Raw genomic sequence first — 14536 nt, 5'->3', positions numbered from 1 at the left:
AGGGCTGATCTCCTTCAGAATGGACTGGTTGGATCTCCTTGCAGTCCAAGGGATTCTCAAGAGTCTTCTCCAGCACCACAGTTCAAAAGCATCAATTCATCGGTGCTCCGCCTTCTTCACAGTCCAAATCTCACATCCATACATGACCACAGGAAAAACCATAGCCTTGACTAGACGGCCCTTTGTTGGCAAAGTAATGTCTCTGCTATTGAATATGCTATCTAGATTGGTCGGAACTTTTCTTCCAAGGAGTAAACGTCTTTTAATTTCATGGCTGCAGTCAACCATCTGCAGTGATTTTCAAGCCCAAAAACATAAAGTCTGACACTGTTTCCACTGTTTCCCCATCTATTTCCCATGAAGTGATGGGACCAGATGCCATGATCTTCATTTTCTGAATGTTGAGCTTTAAGCCAACTTTTTCACTCTCCACTTTCACTTTCATTGAGAGGCTTTTTAGTTTCTCTTCACTTTCTGCCTTAAGGGTGGTATCATCTGCATATCTGAGGTTATTGATATTTCTCCTGGCAATCTTGATTCCAGCTTGTGCTTCTTCCAGCCCAGCGTTTCTCATGATGTACTCTGCATAGAAGTTAAATAAGCAGGGTAACAATACACAGCCTTGACGTACTCCTTTTCCTATTTGGAACCAGTCTGTTGTTCCATGTCCAGTTCTAACTGTTGCTTCCTGACCTGCATACACATTTCTCAAGAGGCAGGTCAGGTGGTCTGGTATTCCCATCTCTTTCAGAATTTTCCACAGTTTATTGTGATCCACACAGTCAAAGGCTTTGGCATAGTCAATAAAGCAGAAATAGATGTTTTTCTGGAACTCTCTTGCTTTTTTGATGATCCAGCAGATGTTGGCAATTTGGTATCTGTTTCCTCTGCCTTTTCTAAAACCAGCTTAAACATCTGGAAGTTCACGGTTCACGTATTGCTGAAGCCTGGCTTGGAGAATTTTGAGCATTACTTTACTAGCGTTTGAGATGAGTGCAATTGTGCGATAGTTTGAGCATTCTTTGGCATTGCCTTTCTTTGGGATTGGAATGAAAACTGACCTTTTCCAGTCCTGTGGCCACTGCTGAGTTTTCCAAATTTGCTGGCATATTGAGTGCAGCACTTTCACAGCATCATCTTTCAGGATTTGAAACATCTCAACTGGAATGCCATCACCTCCACTAGCTTTGTTTGTAGTGATGCTTTCTAAGGCCCACTTGACTTCACATTCCAGGATGTCTGGCTTTAGGTGAGTCATCACACCATCATGATTATCTGGGTGGTGAAGCTCTTTTTTGTACAGTTCTTCTGTGTATTCTTGCCACCTCTTCTTAATATCTTCTGCTTCTGTTAGGTCCCTACCATTTCTGTCCTTTATCGAGCCCATCTTTGCATGAAATGTTCCCTTGGGATCTCTCATTTTCGTGAAGAGATCTCTAGTCTTTCCCATTCTCTTGTTTTCCTCTATTTCTTTGCATTGATTGCTGAGGAAGGCTTTCTTATCTCTTCTTGCTATTCTTTGGAACTCTGCAGTCAGATGCTTATATCTTTCCTTTTCTCCTTTTCTCCTAAATCTCTTAACTAAAGATTAGACTTTAGTTAAACTAAATACTGTTTCAAACTTGCTTCTTTCTCTTGTCAGCTGGAACAATCAATCAGTTTAGTCTATATCAGGTGTGTGTGTATATATATATATACACACGCACACACACACACACACACGTATGTGTATCTATATATATACACCTATTTTATATTCTTATACGTTATATACTGATGAGCAACCATAGTATTTGAAGACACTTCACTCTATTTCTGCATAATCTATAGTGAAAAACTAGTTAATATCTTTAAATACTTAAATGCCTTAAGAGAAGTAGGATGAAACCCTATTAATGTGAGTTTATTGTTTTATGCAGAATTATGATGCTTTCTGTTTTACGGAACACAAAAACACCAGTGAAGTTCTGGTTTCTTAAAAATTATCTCTCACCAACATTTAAAGTAAGTACATTAATTTTTTATATAGAGTGGTTAATATTTCAATAGTAAGTTATTTATATCATTGCAACATTTACATAACATTTCTTTTTTTAGAATGTGTCTTTTGAAATGTATATTTACTCAAATTATTATATATAATCAATTAAAACTTGGTATTCAGTATTTTTATCTGGCTTAAAAATTCTGTACAGCTTTTATTTAAAGCAGTGATGAAAAAGACAACAGGAGATGGTTTAAAGTAAACTCAGAATTAGGATTAGTGGATTTTCATGATAAAAGTTGGCAATGAAAAATATGTGCAGATTGTTAATTTTAAAACTTATATTTTTGTTATATTTTTACAAAGAAAGGAAGAACAGTAGTATCCAGAACATATGAAAATTGTACCACAGGAAATAGTTTGATAAAGCTGAGAAGAGTGAAGGCTCTGGTGTCGCATGCAGTGCGTGGTTGCTGTGGTCCTGCGGACACTACAGTTAGTGTCTGTGGCATTTTATGTTTAGCACGTCTGTTCCCCTTTACTTAGCCCCACAGTTTTGCCCTCTTTCTTCCTGTTAATCAGATTCCTGGCAAGTTAGGGTCTGTTTTGACAGCAGTTAAAGGAGTTCTCTTTCTAGACCCAAACCAGTGGTGAAAGCAGAAATAAAAACAGTCAACCATGCTTTTATTCCTTGGTATTGCCAGGTACATTTCTGAGTACTTTACCTCCATTATTCAGTTGCTCTGCATAAAGTGCTATTCCCAGAAAAACCAAGACTCAGAAGTTACACAGCTGACTTGCACAATTGAGAGGTATCCAGGACCACCCCTAAGTTCAAGAATCCAGTAGGTCTCACAGAACTCAGAAAAGCAGTTACACTCAGAGTTACATAGTTCTTTACAGCAAAAGGATGCAGATTAAAATCAGCAAAGCAAAGAGACACATAGGACAGAATCCAGGGGAGACCAGACCAAGCTTTCCTTTTCCTCTCCCAGTGGAGTTGTGTGCACAGAGCTTGCATCTCCTAGTAGAACTGCAGCAGCATACATGGAGTGTTGCTAAATAAAGAAGCCCATTCAGACCTCGTGTACAGGGTTTTTATTGGGGGTTGCGTTTTTAATCCTTGAAGCAAATAGTCATAAATCTCAGATACTTATATCAAGAATATAATTTATCAGTTTACAACTCATTTTGTGTGTGTGTGTTTTTTTTCAACACCTTTCACATCTTCTGCCTCTCTGATCAACCAGCATGTGGACATGTGCATGAAGTGTTTGATTCATAGGTGTTCCAAGATCCAGAGGCTTTCTTTTCTGTCATTAAGTTTTCAGGTCAGACATTAGTAGTAAAACTAGAGGAACAGTTATCTTAATTAATAACTCTGCTAATTAATGTAGTGTACCTGTTTTTTTAATGTCTTTCAAGGGCTTCCCTGGTGGCTCAGGTAGGAAAAAATCTACCTGGAACTCAGGAGACCCGGGTTCAATCTCTGGGTCAGAAAGATCCCCTGGAGAAGGGAACGGCTACCCACTCCAGTATTCTTGCCTGGAGAATCCCATGGACAAAGAAGCCTGGCGGGCTACACATCCATGGGATTTCAAAGAGTCAGACACAACTGAGTGACTAACACTTTTTTTCATTTTTCATGTATACTTATATTTTTATATTTGTCAGCATCACCATATTTCTTATTAATAGGTATAAGTTGTAGGTGACAACCATTTAAGACATTTTACCAATTCATTTGTAACAATATGTAGTAAACTCTAACTTTTAAAATGTTAACATTTTTCTATGAAACAAAAACTACTTTCTGTTCCTTAAACATATTCTTTGATTTGTATGTGTGTTTTAGGAAGTGATCCCGCACATGGCTGAGAAGTATGGCTTCCAGTATGAACTAGTCCAGTATAGGTGGCCCCGGTGGCTTCATCAGCAGACAGAAAAACAGCGGATTATTTGGGGTTATAAGATTCTTTTCCTTGATGTCCTTTTTCCTCTTGCAGTGGACAAAATCATTTTTGTTGATGCTGACCAGGTAATAAGATTAACTATTGTTTTTAAGAATACTTTAACTTTTTCACACTTTGAAGTATTCAGTTCAGTTCAGTTGCTAAGTCGTATCCGACTCTGCGACCCCACGAATTGCAGCACGCCAGGCCTCCCTGTCTATCACCAACTGCCGGAGTTCACTCAGACTCACGTCCATCGAGTTGGTGATGCCATCCAGCCATCTCATCCTCTGTCGTCCCCTTCTCCTCCTGCTCCCAAAGCCCCCCAGCATCAGAGTCTTTTCCAATGAGTCAACTCTTCGCATGAGGTGGCCAGAGTACTGGAGTTTCAGCTTTAGCATCATTCCTTCCATAGAAATCCCAGGGCTGATCTCCTTCAGAATGGACTGGTTGGATCTCCTTGCAGTCCAAGGGACTCTCAAGAGTCTTCTCCAACACCACAGTTCAAAAACATCAATTCTTTGGCGCTCAGCCTTCTTCACAGTCCAACTCTCACATCCATACATGACCACTGGAAAAACCATAGCCTTGACTACATGGACTTTTGTTGGCAAAGTAATGTCTCTGCTTTTGAATATGCTAGGACACACTTTATGTTGCTGCTGTTTACTGCTGTCTTTGTTGCCATGCTATGTAAACATAAGACATAATTTTGATATATAAGGAAAGTATCTTTTCTAAAGATAATCTGCATTCCAGGGGAAAATCAAAAGTTTTGCCAGAAGTACCAGTTATTCCTTAAGATATGGCAATTTTTCCTCTGAGGTAGTGTTTTTTTTTTTTTTTTTGGTAGTTAAAAATAAAACAAATACTTATATAAATCATCACAATAAAAGTAGCTATATGAATTCCTGTGGATATGAGCTGAAATTTGTTTAAAGTGAACTGTTTCTTCTTGCTGGAAAAGTTAGCAATTACACACATTCACCTCTCTTTTTTCCCCCTTCAGCAACATTCTTTGGCAATTAGCAATAACCAAATCCCATTATTCTGGCACTTAAAAGAAGCCTAATTTGGCCAAAAAAATTATGGTCCTCAGCTTTCAACAGAAATTTTTATGATTTTTACCCTTCCCTCCTTACCTGCCTTTGTAATCATGAATGGTAAAAAAAAAAAAAATAATAAGTACTTTTAAAATACACAGAATTTTTCTTAAAGCCTTTAAAAATATGCAGAATTTCTAAAAACAATAGTATGTAAATATAAGTGTTATTTTAGTTAAATGCACAAGTTAGCATATTATTTAGTACTAAAGTATATTTTCAAATCCTATTTTATAATATACTTCTATATTATATCTATATATCCTAAATTCTGTTATCTTTGTATTGTTTTCCAAATTGATAAATGTGAATAATTATAATGAAAAACTAAGAAAGTAGGCAAAAGTGTAATGAAGTATTTTCAAACATACTAACATAAAATTGATTTCTCTTTCCCATTATATATGCATTAATATTTTTCTAGCAGGCTAGAGTCTGTTATAAAATCAAACATGCTAATATTACTTCATTGAAGCCATTGAGAATAATCAGAAGATTTTTATGATTCAAACTAACATTTGCCAGTATATTTACAGTAATAGATATATACCATAAAAATTGTTTTGAATTATTAATCTATACCTTGAGAAATTAAGAGCTGTGTACTTATATATTTAATTCCTTACCAAAATATGTTTTGTTCAGAATACCTTGATTATAAATCAAAACCACAATGAGATATCACCTCACACATGTCAGAATGGCTATCATCAAAAAGCACAAATAACAAATATTGGTGAGGATGTGGAGAAAAGGAAACCCTCCTACACTGTTGGTGGGAATGTAAATTGGTATAGCCACTGTGGAAAATAGTATGGAGGTTCCTCAAAAAAACTTTCCATAGAACAACCATGTGACCCAGAAATCCCAGTCCTGGGTATATAGCTGAAAGAAACAAAAACACTAATTCAAAAAGACATATATACCCCAATGTTCATAGCAGCATTATTTAAAATTGCCAAGATATGATAGCAATCTAAGTGTCCATCAACAGATGAATGAATACAGAATGTGATACATATTACTACTCAGCCATAAAAAAAGAATGGAATGTTGCCATTTGCAGCAACATGGATTGACTTGGAGGGCATTATGCTCAGTGAAATAATTCCAACAGAGAAACACAGATATGGTATCATATCACTTATATTTGGCGTCTAAAAGTGCAACAAACTAGTGAATAAAACAAAGCAGACTCATAGAGAACAAAGTAGTGGTTACCAGTGGTGAGAGGGAAGGAAGGAAAGGCAAATATATGGGTAGGAGATTAAGAGGTACAAGCTCTTAGGTATAAAGTAAGCTACAAGAATATATTGTACAACATGAGGGATTTACCAATATTTTATGATAACTATAAATGAAATATAACCTTTAATAATTGTGAGTCACTATCATATACCTGTGACTTATATACTATTATGTATCAACTGTACTTCAGTTTTAAAATATCTTTATTAAAAATGATGTAACAAACTATTCTTATTAATGAATAAAACCACTAACATACAGACTAGGTATGTACATTTTAGGTTTCTTTTAACCTGTGAGGATAAGGGGGAAAAGTAGAAACTCGGTAAACTCACGCTGGATGAAGGAACTGTGGGGAAAATTCAGGTCTCTGACTTTTCTACAACAAGATAATAATGACTTGAGAGTCACATTAAAAGGGCTTCTATTATTTTATACTCTTCATCAGAGAAACTGTTCTGTTATTTAGATTGTGAGACATGACCTGAAAGAACTTCGAGATTTTGACCTGGGTGGAGCTCCTTATGGGTATACTCCCTTCTGTGATAGCCGCACAGAAATGGATGGATATCGCTTCTGGAAAACAGGCTACTGGGCATCACATCTTCTAAGAAGGAAATACCATATCAGGTAAGAAAATTCATACTCTTATCCTTGAGTGAATAACTTTTTGAATCACAAGGATCAGTTTTCTTTGAAATTCTAAAATAACAGCAACCAATTATATAGTGCTTATTACATGCCAGTCACTCGTACAAGATTTAAAATCTGTTAACTCATAAAATCTCTATGACAGCCTTTTGATACTGTTATCATCCCTATTTTATAGATGTGAAAACTGAGGCATATAGCATTTTTGTACCTTGCCCATGCTTACGCTGCTAGTCCAAAGCTGAGCCAGGAGTTAAGCCCAAGTAACCTGACTCTACTGTCTGTTCCTAACTACTGCAGAAGATTTAAACTTTGTTTGTCATGTAACAGAATGAAGATACTGTCTTCAAAGCTGATATTATGAGGACCTCCCTGGTAGTCCAGTGGTTCAGACTCCACGCTCCCAATGCAGGGGACCTAGGTTCAATCTCTATTATGGAAACTAGATCCCACATGCCACATCTGAGACCTAGCACAGCCAAATAATTTTTTTTTAATTAGAAAAAAAAAGCTATTACTGTTTTGTAGGGCCATGAGTTTCAGGAGATCTTAGAAAAACTTGGTAGTGACCCTAAGAGGATGTGGATCCTAACAGCATCAAATCGAACCTCAAATTCCTTGGAAATAGTATTAGACATGGAGAAAATTATGAAAGGATTCATTGTTGTTAGACCTAAGCGTATCTAAAGTTGATACCATCACTGTAGATAGACACTGCTGCTGCTGAGTCGCTTCAGTCATGTCCGACTCTGTGCGACCCCAGAGATGGCAGCCCACCAGGCTCCCGCGTCCCTGGGATTCTCCAGGCAAGAACACTGGAGTGGGTTGCCATTTCCTTCTCCAATGCATGAAAGTGAAAAGTGACAGTGAAGTCGCTCAGTCGTGTCCGACTCCTCGCAACCCCATGGACTGCAGCCTACAAGGCTCCTCCGTCCATGGGATTTGCCAGGCAAGAGTATTGGAGTGGGTAGACACTAGAGGAAAGTAAATATACATAAACAACACTGGCTGTCAAGGAGTATACATTTCTTGCAGCGCCTTATACGTGGTGGATCTTAAGAAGTTCAGGAGAATTGCTGCAGGTGACAGGCTCCGGGGCCAGTACCAAACTCTCAGTCAAGATCCAAACAGTCTTTCAAACCTAGATCAGGTAAGTGAAATATTTATGGAATAATTTTCAGTACACATAGACTGCTGTAACCCCCTGCTTATAAACATCTCAATCTTGTATTTTCAACCTTTCTTCCCTTTATACAATTTTGTACATATTTTTTCACTTTAAGCCCAGCATTGTCAGAACTGAGTGTTTGATCTTGACTTTTCCATCCTTAAACCTCTTTCCACCGTGTGTCTTCACTATGTTACCTATCTTTTTCTCACTTGCCTCCATCGTCATTTAAACGTGTCTGTCTCCCTCCCTCTCTCTCCCTTTCTCTCATTCTCTCTGATCTCTAAGATAAATTCCCTTCATCCTTTGCCCTCCCTGGATACTGCCTTACACTTTGTTTTTCCTCATAGACAAATACTTTTTTCCATGTCCTCTTATTTCCTCACTATGGTACCCTTAATTTTCTCAGAAGGAAATGGCAACACACTCCAGCTTTCTTGCCTGGGAAATCCCATGGACAGAGGACCCTGGTGGGCTACAGTCTATGGGGTCACAAAAGAGTCAGACGCGACTTAGCAATTAAACAACAACAACAAGAAAAAGACCCTGCAGTCCTTAGTGTCCGCTATTCCTTCTTTCCAGTGAATAACAAATATAAGTTCTTATTAGAACCATACATATTTGTTCATTCAGTCAGCAAGTATCTGTTAAATACTTACAATGTGTCAGATACTTTCCTAAGCCCTGGGACATCAGAAAACAAAGCAGAGATCCTTAGCTCTTGGTGGTTTCATTCTAGTGGTAAAATAACCAAATACATCAATGAACAGTATTTAAAGGTAATGCGTACTTCAGAGACAAAGTAAAACAGGAAAACATGGTAGAGTTCAGAATGGTGAACAGGGGTTAGAGTTTGCTGTTGTAAATTGAGTGGCCGTAGACCTGTATGAAGGTGACATTCCAATGGAGGCTTAAGAGCTGACTGTGCAGATACTGGTGAGAATTCCAAACAGAAAGACTATTGAAGACAAAGGTCCCAAGGTGAGAGTGGGTCTTACATGTTTGAGGAATAGTAAAGATGGGGAGAAAATAGTCTGATGTAAGGGAAGAGAGGTGACAGAGGGTCTAGATAACACAGAAACTTGAGGCCCTTTGTTTAAAAGTCAAGCGAATGTAATATACTAATGATTGATTCAAGACCACAGTGATGAAGGACCGATTTAAAAAAAAAAAATCATTCTTGAAAGTTGAGAGAACTCACCATATGTATGTGTGCAAATGCAAGGTAGTGTCTGCAATATTGCCAATTAGTTACCAAAAAAATGATGTTGAGTCCGCAGTAAACCCCAGTGACGTTCCAGATTTAGATTATGAATACCACATTTTTATAATTCAGTCATTTCCCTGGTGGGTTAATCATAAGGAACCCTATCTGCCTGTGGATAACTGAAGAAAAGACCAGTTTTTCAGCAAGCATCTCAGGAACTCTCCCAGAACAGCATCACTGTATTTGGGGAATAGTTGTCCTTTCTCTGATATGTTTGACTCCTGTTCCTGCCAGTCCAGTAAATGCTTCTCTCTGAAGTCAGAATAATATCTTCTTATCCAGTGAACACTTTTTGTTTATTTACCTTCTTTGCAACACAAATGTTTTCAACCTCACCTTTCTTTTTTTTTTTTTTTTTCACCAATTGATGTGTATTTAATCGCAGCCATCAGTTTACTATTTTAATGTGAGAGTCAGTCTTTTCCTGGTTGGCCATTTCTAAGAAAGCAGACCTCTAGAGACACAGTTCTAAACTGTCTGACCTTTTCTATTCAGTTACTGGCTGCCCAGCTTGTACTTCTCCATGGTCTCTTTCTTGGGTGGCTGAGGTTACCTTCTCTTTTGGTTCCCTCCTTCTTTGACTCTGCCTCATATTTTGATGCCCTCTTCGGCTTTGATTCAGTTTCTTACGTGCACAGGAACAGAAAAAACAGTTTGGTTTTCTTGTTTTCTTTTTTTTTTTTTTTTTATCAATTCTTTACATTTCCATTCATGTTTTATTATTTTTTTTCTAAATTATTTGAGGACAAACTGGAGATAACTTCGCCACTTTACCTTGAAATAATTTAACACGTACTCCCTTGGAACAAAGACATTTTTTTGTATGACCACAGAGCAATTATCAACAGTAGACATTATATCACAGATACAGTGTTATTATCTAAATTCAGTTCATTCTCATATTTTGTCAATTGTACTATTAACCTCACCTTTCTTGAAACTCCCTTGGCTTTCATAATACCAAATCTTCTTGCTGCTTCTCTGATGTCCATGACTTTCCCACTGCAATTTATTTTAGAGCTACTCTTTTTCTACCTCTTATTTATATGTTGCTGTCTTCTAAATTTCTGCTCGTGGCTCACTTCTCATTCTGTGCCCACTCTATTAGCACTCCTACAAACACTCAAGGTTTTAATTCACAGCTTTTCTATCAAGAATTCCCAAATCTTTGGCTCTTCTCTCTCCTCTGAATGCCTGACTCATATATTAAATCTATTGAAATAGACACAGTAATGCCCAGAACATTTCTGAAATTAAAAATCAAAATTCAAGCTACATTTCTCTTCCACTATTCCCTACATCAGCAGATACTATTCAGCTGCCTGTTACAGGTTAGGTTATCCAGTAAACAAACTGACTCTAAATTAGCTTGCAGGAAGTTTATTAGGACGTGCTTTCAGGACCAATAGCTCTTAGAGAAGGAAAAGAAGCAGAATTGGGCGAATTCTACAAATTCAACAAAGGCCTCAGACAACCCCTACAGGGGGCTCTAAAGCTGATATGGCCTTTCTTGATTGTCACAGTTTGTTCAGGGGGGCTGGATCTTTGTTCCTTCACCTAGATTCCCCAAACCTAGTGATATGACCCAGAGCCTCCCAGAGTTATGAGGATAATAGGCACAGCTTCCCCAGGAAGCTCACTGGGAGGGATAAGCAGGGTCACTTCTACTTTGTCCCCTTGAACCCATGTCCTTGCCTTTCTGGGCCCCTGACCAATCAACCAAGCCATTCACCATTTCATATGAATTTATATATTTTTTAGCCTTAGGCTACTTCTCTTCTGTATACAAGTAAATGATAAGTTACATCATCTGAAGTAGTTAAAATAATTCTTAGAAAAGCAGTAGCACAAAGTACTATATTGAAAAGAAAAAGGATCTCAAATAACCTCAGCTTCTACCTAGAAACTAGGGGGAAAAAAGCAAATTTTAAACCAGAGTAAAAAAGAGGGAATAATTAATGAGTGGAGTGGAATCAATGAAAGCAGAAATCAATGAAATGAAAAAATGGAAAAAATTATGTGTTTCAGTAGTTTTTCTTACAAACAAAAGCTGGTTTTTTGATAAAATTAGCAAAACTCAAACCACTAGCCGGACTGATCAGGAAGAAGATAAAAGACACAAATTACTAATATAATGTAGAAATGAGAGACATGATAGCACAGTATCTATAGATACTGAAAGAATAATGAGAAACTATTATGAACAACTTGATGGTAATAAACAACTTCGATGAAATGGACAAATTACATAGAAGACAAACTATCAAAATGTACTCAGAATGAAATAGATAACCTGAAGAACCCTGTATCTATTGAAGAAATTGAATTTAGCACAACTTTCCAGGCCCAGATAGCTTCTAATTTCTACCAAACTTACATGAAATTCTACCCAGTATTAAAGAAAGAAATAATATCAGTTTTCCACACACTCTTCAGAAAAGTGACATGCCATTACGTTTGCATGTTCTGTTGTTAGAAGGAAGTCAGTGGGTCCAGCCACACTCTAGGAGGAATACTTGCACAAGAGCATGAGCACTGTGAGGCAAGGATCACTGGGGGCCATGCCAGAAGCTTCCTGCCACAAACCCTGATATCAGTCAAAACCAGATTGAATAAAAAAGACTTTACTCAATGGTAAAAAGGTATATTTACTGAACAGTAAAAAGGGTGGAATTACTCATCATACACATAACAACTTTGATGAATCTAAAAATTATGCTGATCTAATTAAACAAGCCAGGCCAAAAATATACATATTGTGTGATTCTGTTTATATAAAATTCTAGAAAATGTAAACCAATCCACTTGGACAAAAAGCATTTCATGTTTGCCCAAGAACTGGCTTAGGTGTATGTAGAAAGGACAGCCCAGAAGGATTGCAAAAAGGCACAAGACACTTGGGGGTTATGTATATATTCAATGAGCTTGATTGTGGTCATAGTGTCAGGAATATTTAATATGTGAAACTTATCAAATTGTACCCTTTAAATATGTACAGTGAGTGGACTGACATAAGGTTAGACATATAAATCAATGGTATAGAATTGAGAGTCCAGAAATAAACTGAGAGTCCATGTATCTATGCTCACTAGATTTTTGACAAGCATACCAGGATAATTTAAAGGAGAAACAATAGTTTTTTTCAACAAAGGTGTTAGAACAATAAGATATCTACCTGCAAAGAATGAATTGGACCCCTTCCTAACACCATACACCATATACAAAAACTTAACTCAGAATGGATCAAATGCCTGAACGTGAGAGGATGAAGTGTAAAACTCTTACAAAGTATTGACATAAATCTTTCTAACTTTGGATTAGGCAATGGTTTCTTAGGTATGAAACAAGTATAAGCAACTAAAGAAAAAACAGATAGGACTGCATCAAAATTAAAAACTTTGTTCATGAAAGAACACAAAGTGAAAAAGACAACCCACAGAATGGAAGGAAATACTTGAAATCATATATCTGATAAGGGACTAGTATCCAGAACATATAAAGGATTCATAATTTAATAACAAAAAGACAACCAATCTTTTGAATACTCAAAGGATTTAAATAGATATTTTTCCACAGAAGGTACACAAGTGGCCAGTAAATGCATGAAAACATGCTCAGCATCATTGGTCACTAGGTACTGCATTAAAACTACAAGATACCACGTCATACTCACTGGAATGGCTATAATAAAAATATGGTCCATAACAGCATTGGCAAGGATATGGAGAAATTGGAACCGTCGTACACTGCTGATGAGGATGCAAAATAGTGTAGGGTATGTGTCTGTGTGTTTTTCCAGCCATGTTTAGTTGGATGGGGGCAGGTCAGAGTTTGGATTTAACCAGAACTATTTTGCCAGACATATCCAACTAAATGAGAGAAGGGTAAGACAGTTGAGAATCTATTCAGGGGATTAAATATAAGGATTAACCATGGAAATTGAAGAAAGGAGAGTGAAGACATCAAGGATAAATGACAGTGAAACAGTGGTGCGATCAGGTCTAAAGGGGATTGAAGGATGTTGATATCTGAGTACTTGATGGAGTAAGCTGAAAATCTAGAGGTAGTCAGAGAGTGGGAGTATGACGGGAGAAAGTGGCTAAGATGACAGACCCAGTTATTTAAGGATTTAAAGAATGGATTTCCAGGAAAAGGGGATTCAAAGAAGGAATAGTCAAACTTTTATTTTTGTTTAATTGATGAGACTTTTTTAGAGCAGTGTTAGACTTACAGGGAAAAAAATGAGTAGAATGTACAAAGAATTCTCATATTTCTGGGCTCTATTCTGTTCCATTGCTGTGTTTGTCTATTATTTTACAAATCTCCATGTTTTAATTAACTAGAGAATTTATATGAAGATTTTCAAATTCAGTATTATCATCCTGTTTGTTATTCTTCTTCAACCTTGGGTTGGCTATTCTGGGCCTTCTATGTAAACTTTAGAATCAGTTGATATCCACAAAATAACTTTCTGGGACTTTGATTAGGATTGTGTTGAATTTATAAATTGAGTTGGAAAGAACTGACATCATACCAGTATTGCTGCTGCTGCTGCTAAGTCGCTTCAGTCGTGTCCGACTCTGTGCGACCCCATAGACAGCAGCCCACCAGGCCCCGCCGTCCCTGGGATTCTCCAGGCAAGAACACTGGAGTGGGTTGCCATTTCCTCCGCCAACGCATGGAAGTGAAAAGTGAAAGTGAAGTTGCTCAGTCATGTCCAACTTTCTATCTGTGAATATGAAATACCTCTCCATCTATTTAGATGTCCCTAAGTTTCTTTCATCAGAATTTTAGTTTTCCTTATGTAGAGGAACATTCTTTTAGATTTTTACCTGGGTTTGTTTGGTGGGGTTTTGGGGTAGAGGGTAGATTGTACTAATGTAAATGATGGTATGCTTTCAATTTTAAATTCGACTTGTTCATTGCTGGTATATAGCACTTGACTTTCTGTATATTAACCTTGTATCCTGAAACCTTGTTACAATTGCTTATTCATTGCAGGAGTTTGCTATTGATTCTTGTCATCGTCAAACAAAGACAGTTTTATCGCTTCCTTTCCAATCTGTATACTGGTTTATATTTCCTTTTCCTATCATGTTGCATCGGCTAGGACTTTCAGTATTATGATTAATAGGAGTGCTGTGAGAAGAACCCTAAAATTAT

General features: G+C 37.2%; 1 protein-coding gene across 4 annotated transcripts in view; it reads left to right on the top strand.

The window, feature by feature from the left end:
• UGGT2 (UDP-glucose glycoprotein glucosyltransferase 2) overlaps positions 1-14536 on the top strand; it is a 152012-nt gene that overhangs the window by 122394 nt on the left and 15082 nt on the right. For all 4 annotated transcript variants that reach the window (XM_070799909.1, XM_070799907.1, XM_070799908.1 and 1 more), the window contains exons 33-36: positions 1920-2004; positions 3840-4022; positions 6757-6917; positions 7974-8088. In XM_070799909.1, the coding sequence (XP_070656010.1) occupies positions 1920-2004; positions 3840-4022; positions 6757-6917; positions 7974-8088 (544 nt within the window). The remainder of the gene's footprint in view (positions 1-1919; positions 2005-3839; positions 4023-6756; positions 6918-7973; positions 8089-14536) is intronic.

The sequence above is a fragment of the Bos indicus genome, chromosome 12 (assembly GCF_029378745.1).
Source record: "Bos indicus isolate NIAB-ARS_2022 breed Sahiwal x Tharparkar chromosome 12, NIAB-ARS_B.indTharparkar_mat_pri_1.0, whole genome shotgun sequence".
In the NCBI taxonomy this organism is placed as follows: Eukaryota; Metazoa; Chordata; class Mammalia; order Artiodactyla; family Bovidae; genus Bos; species Bos indicus.
This window is presented reverse-complemented; position numbering and strand designations above follow the sequence as displayed.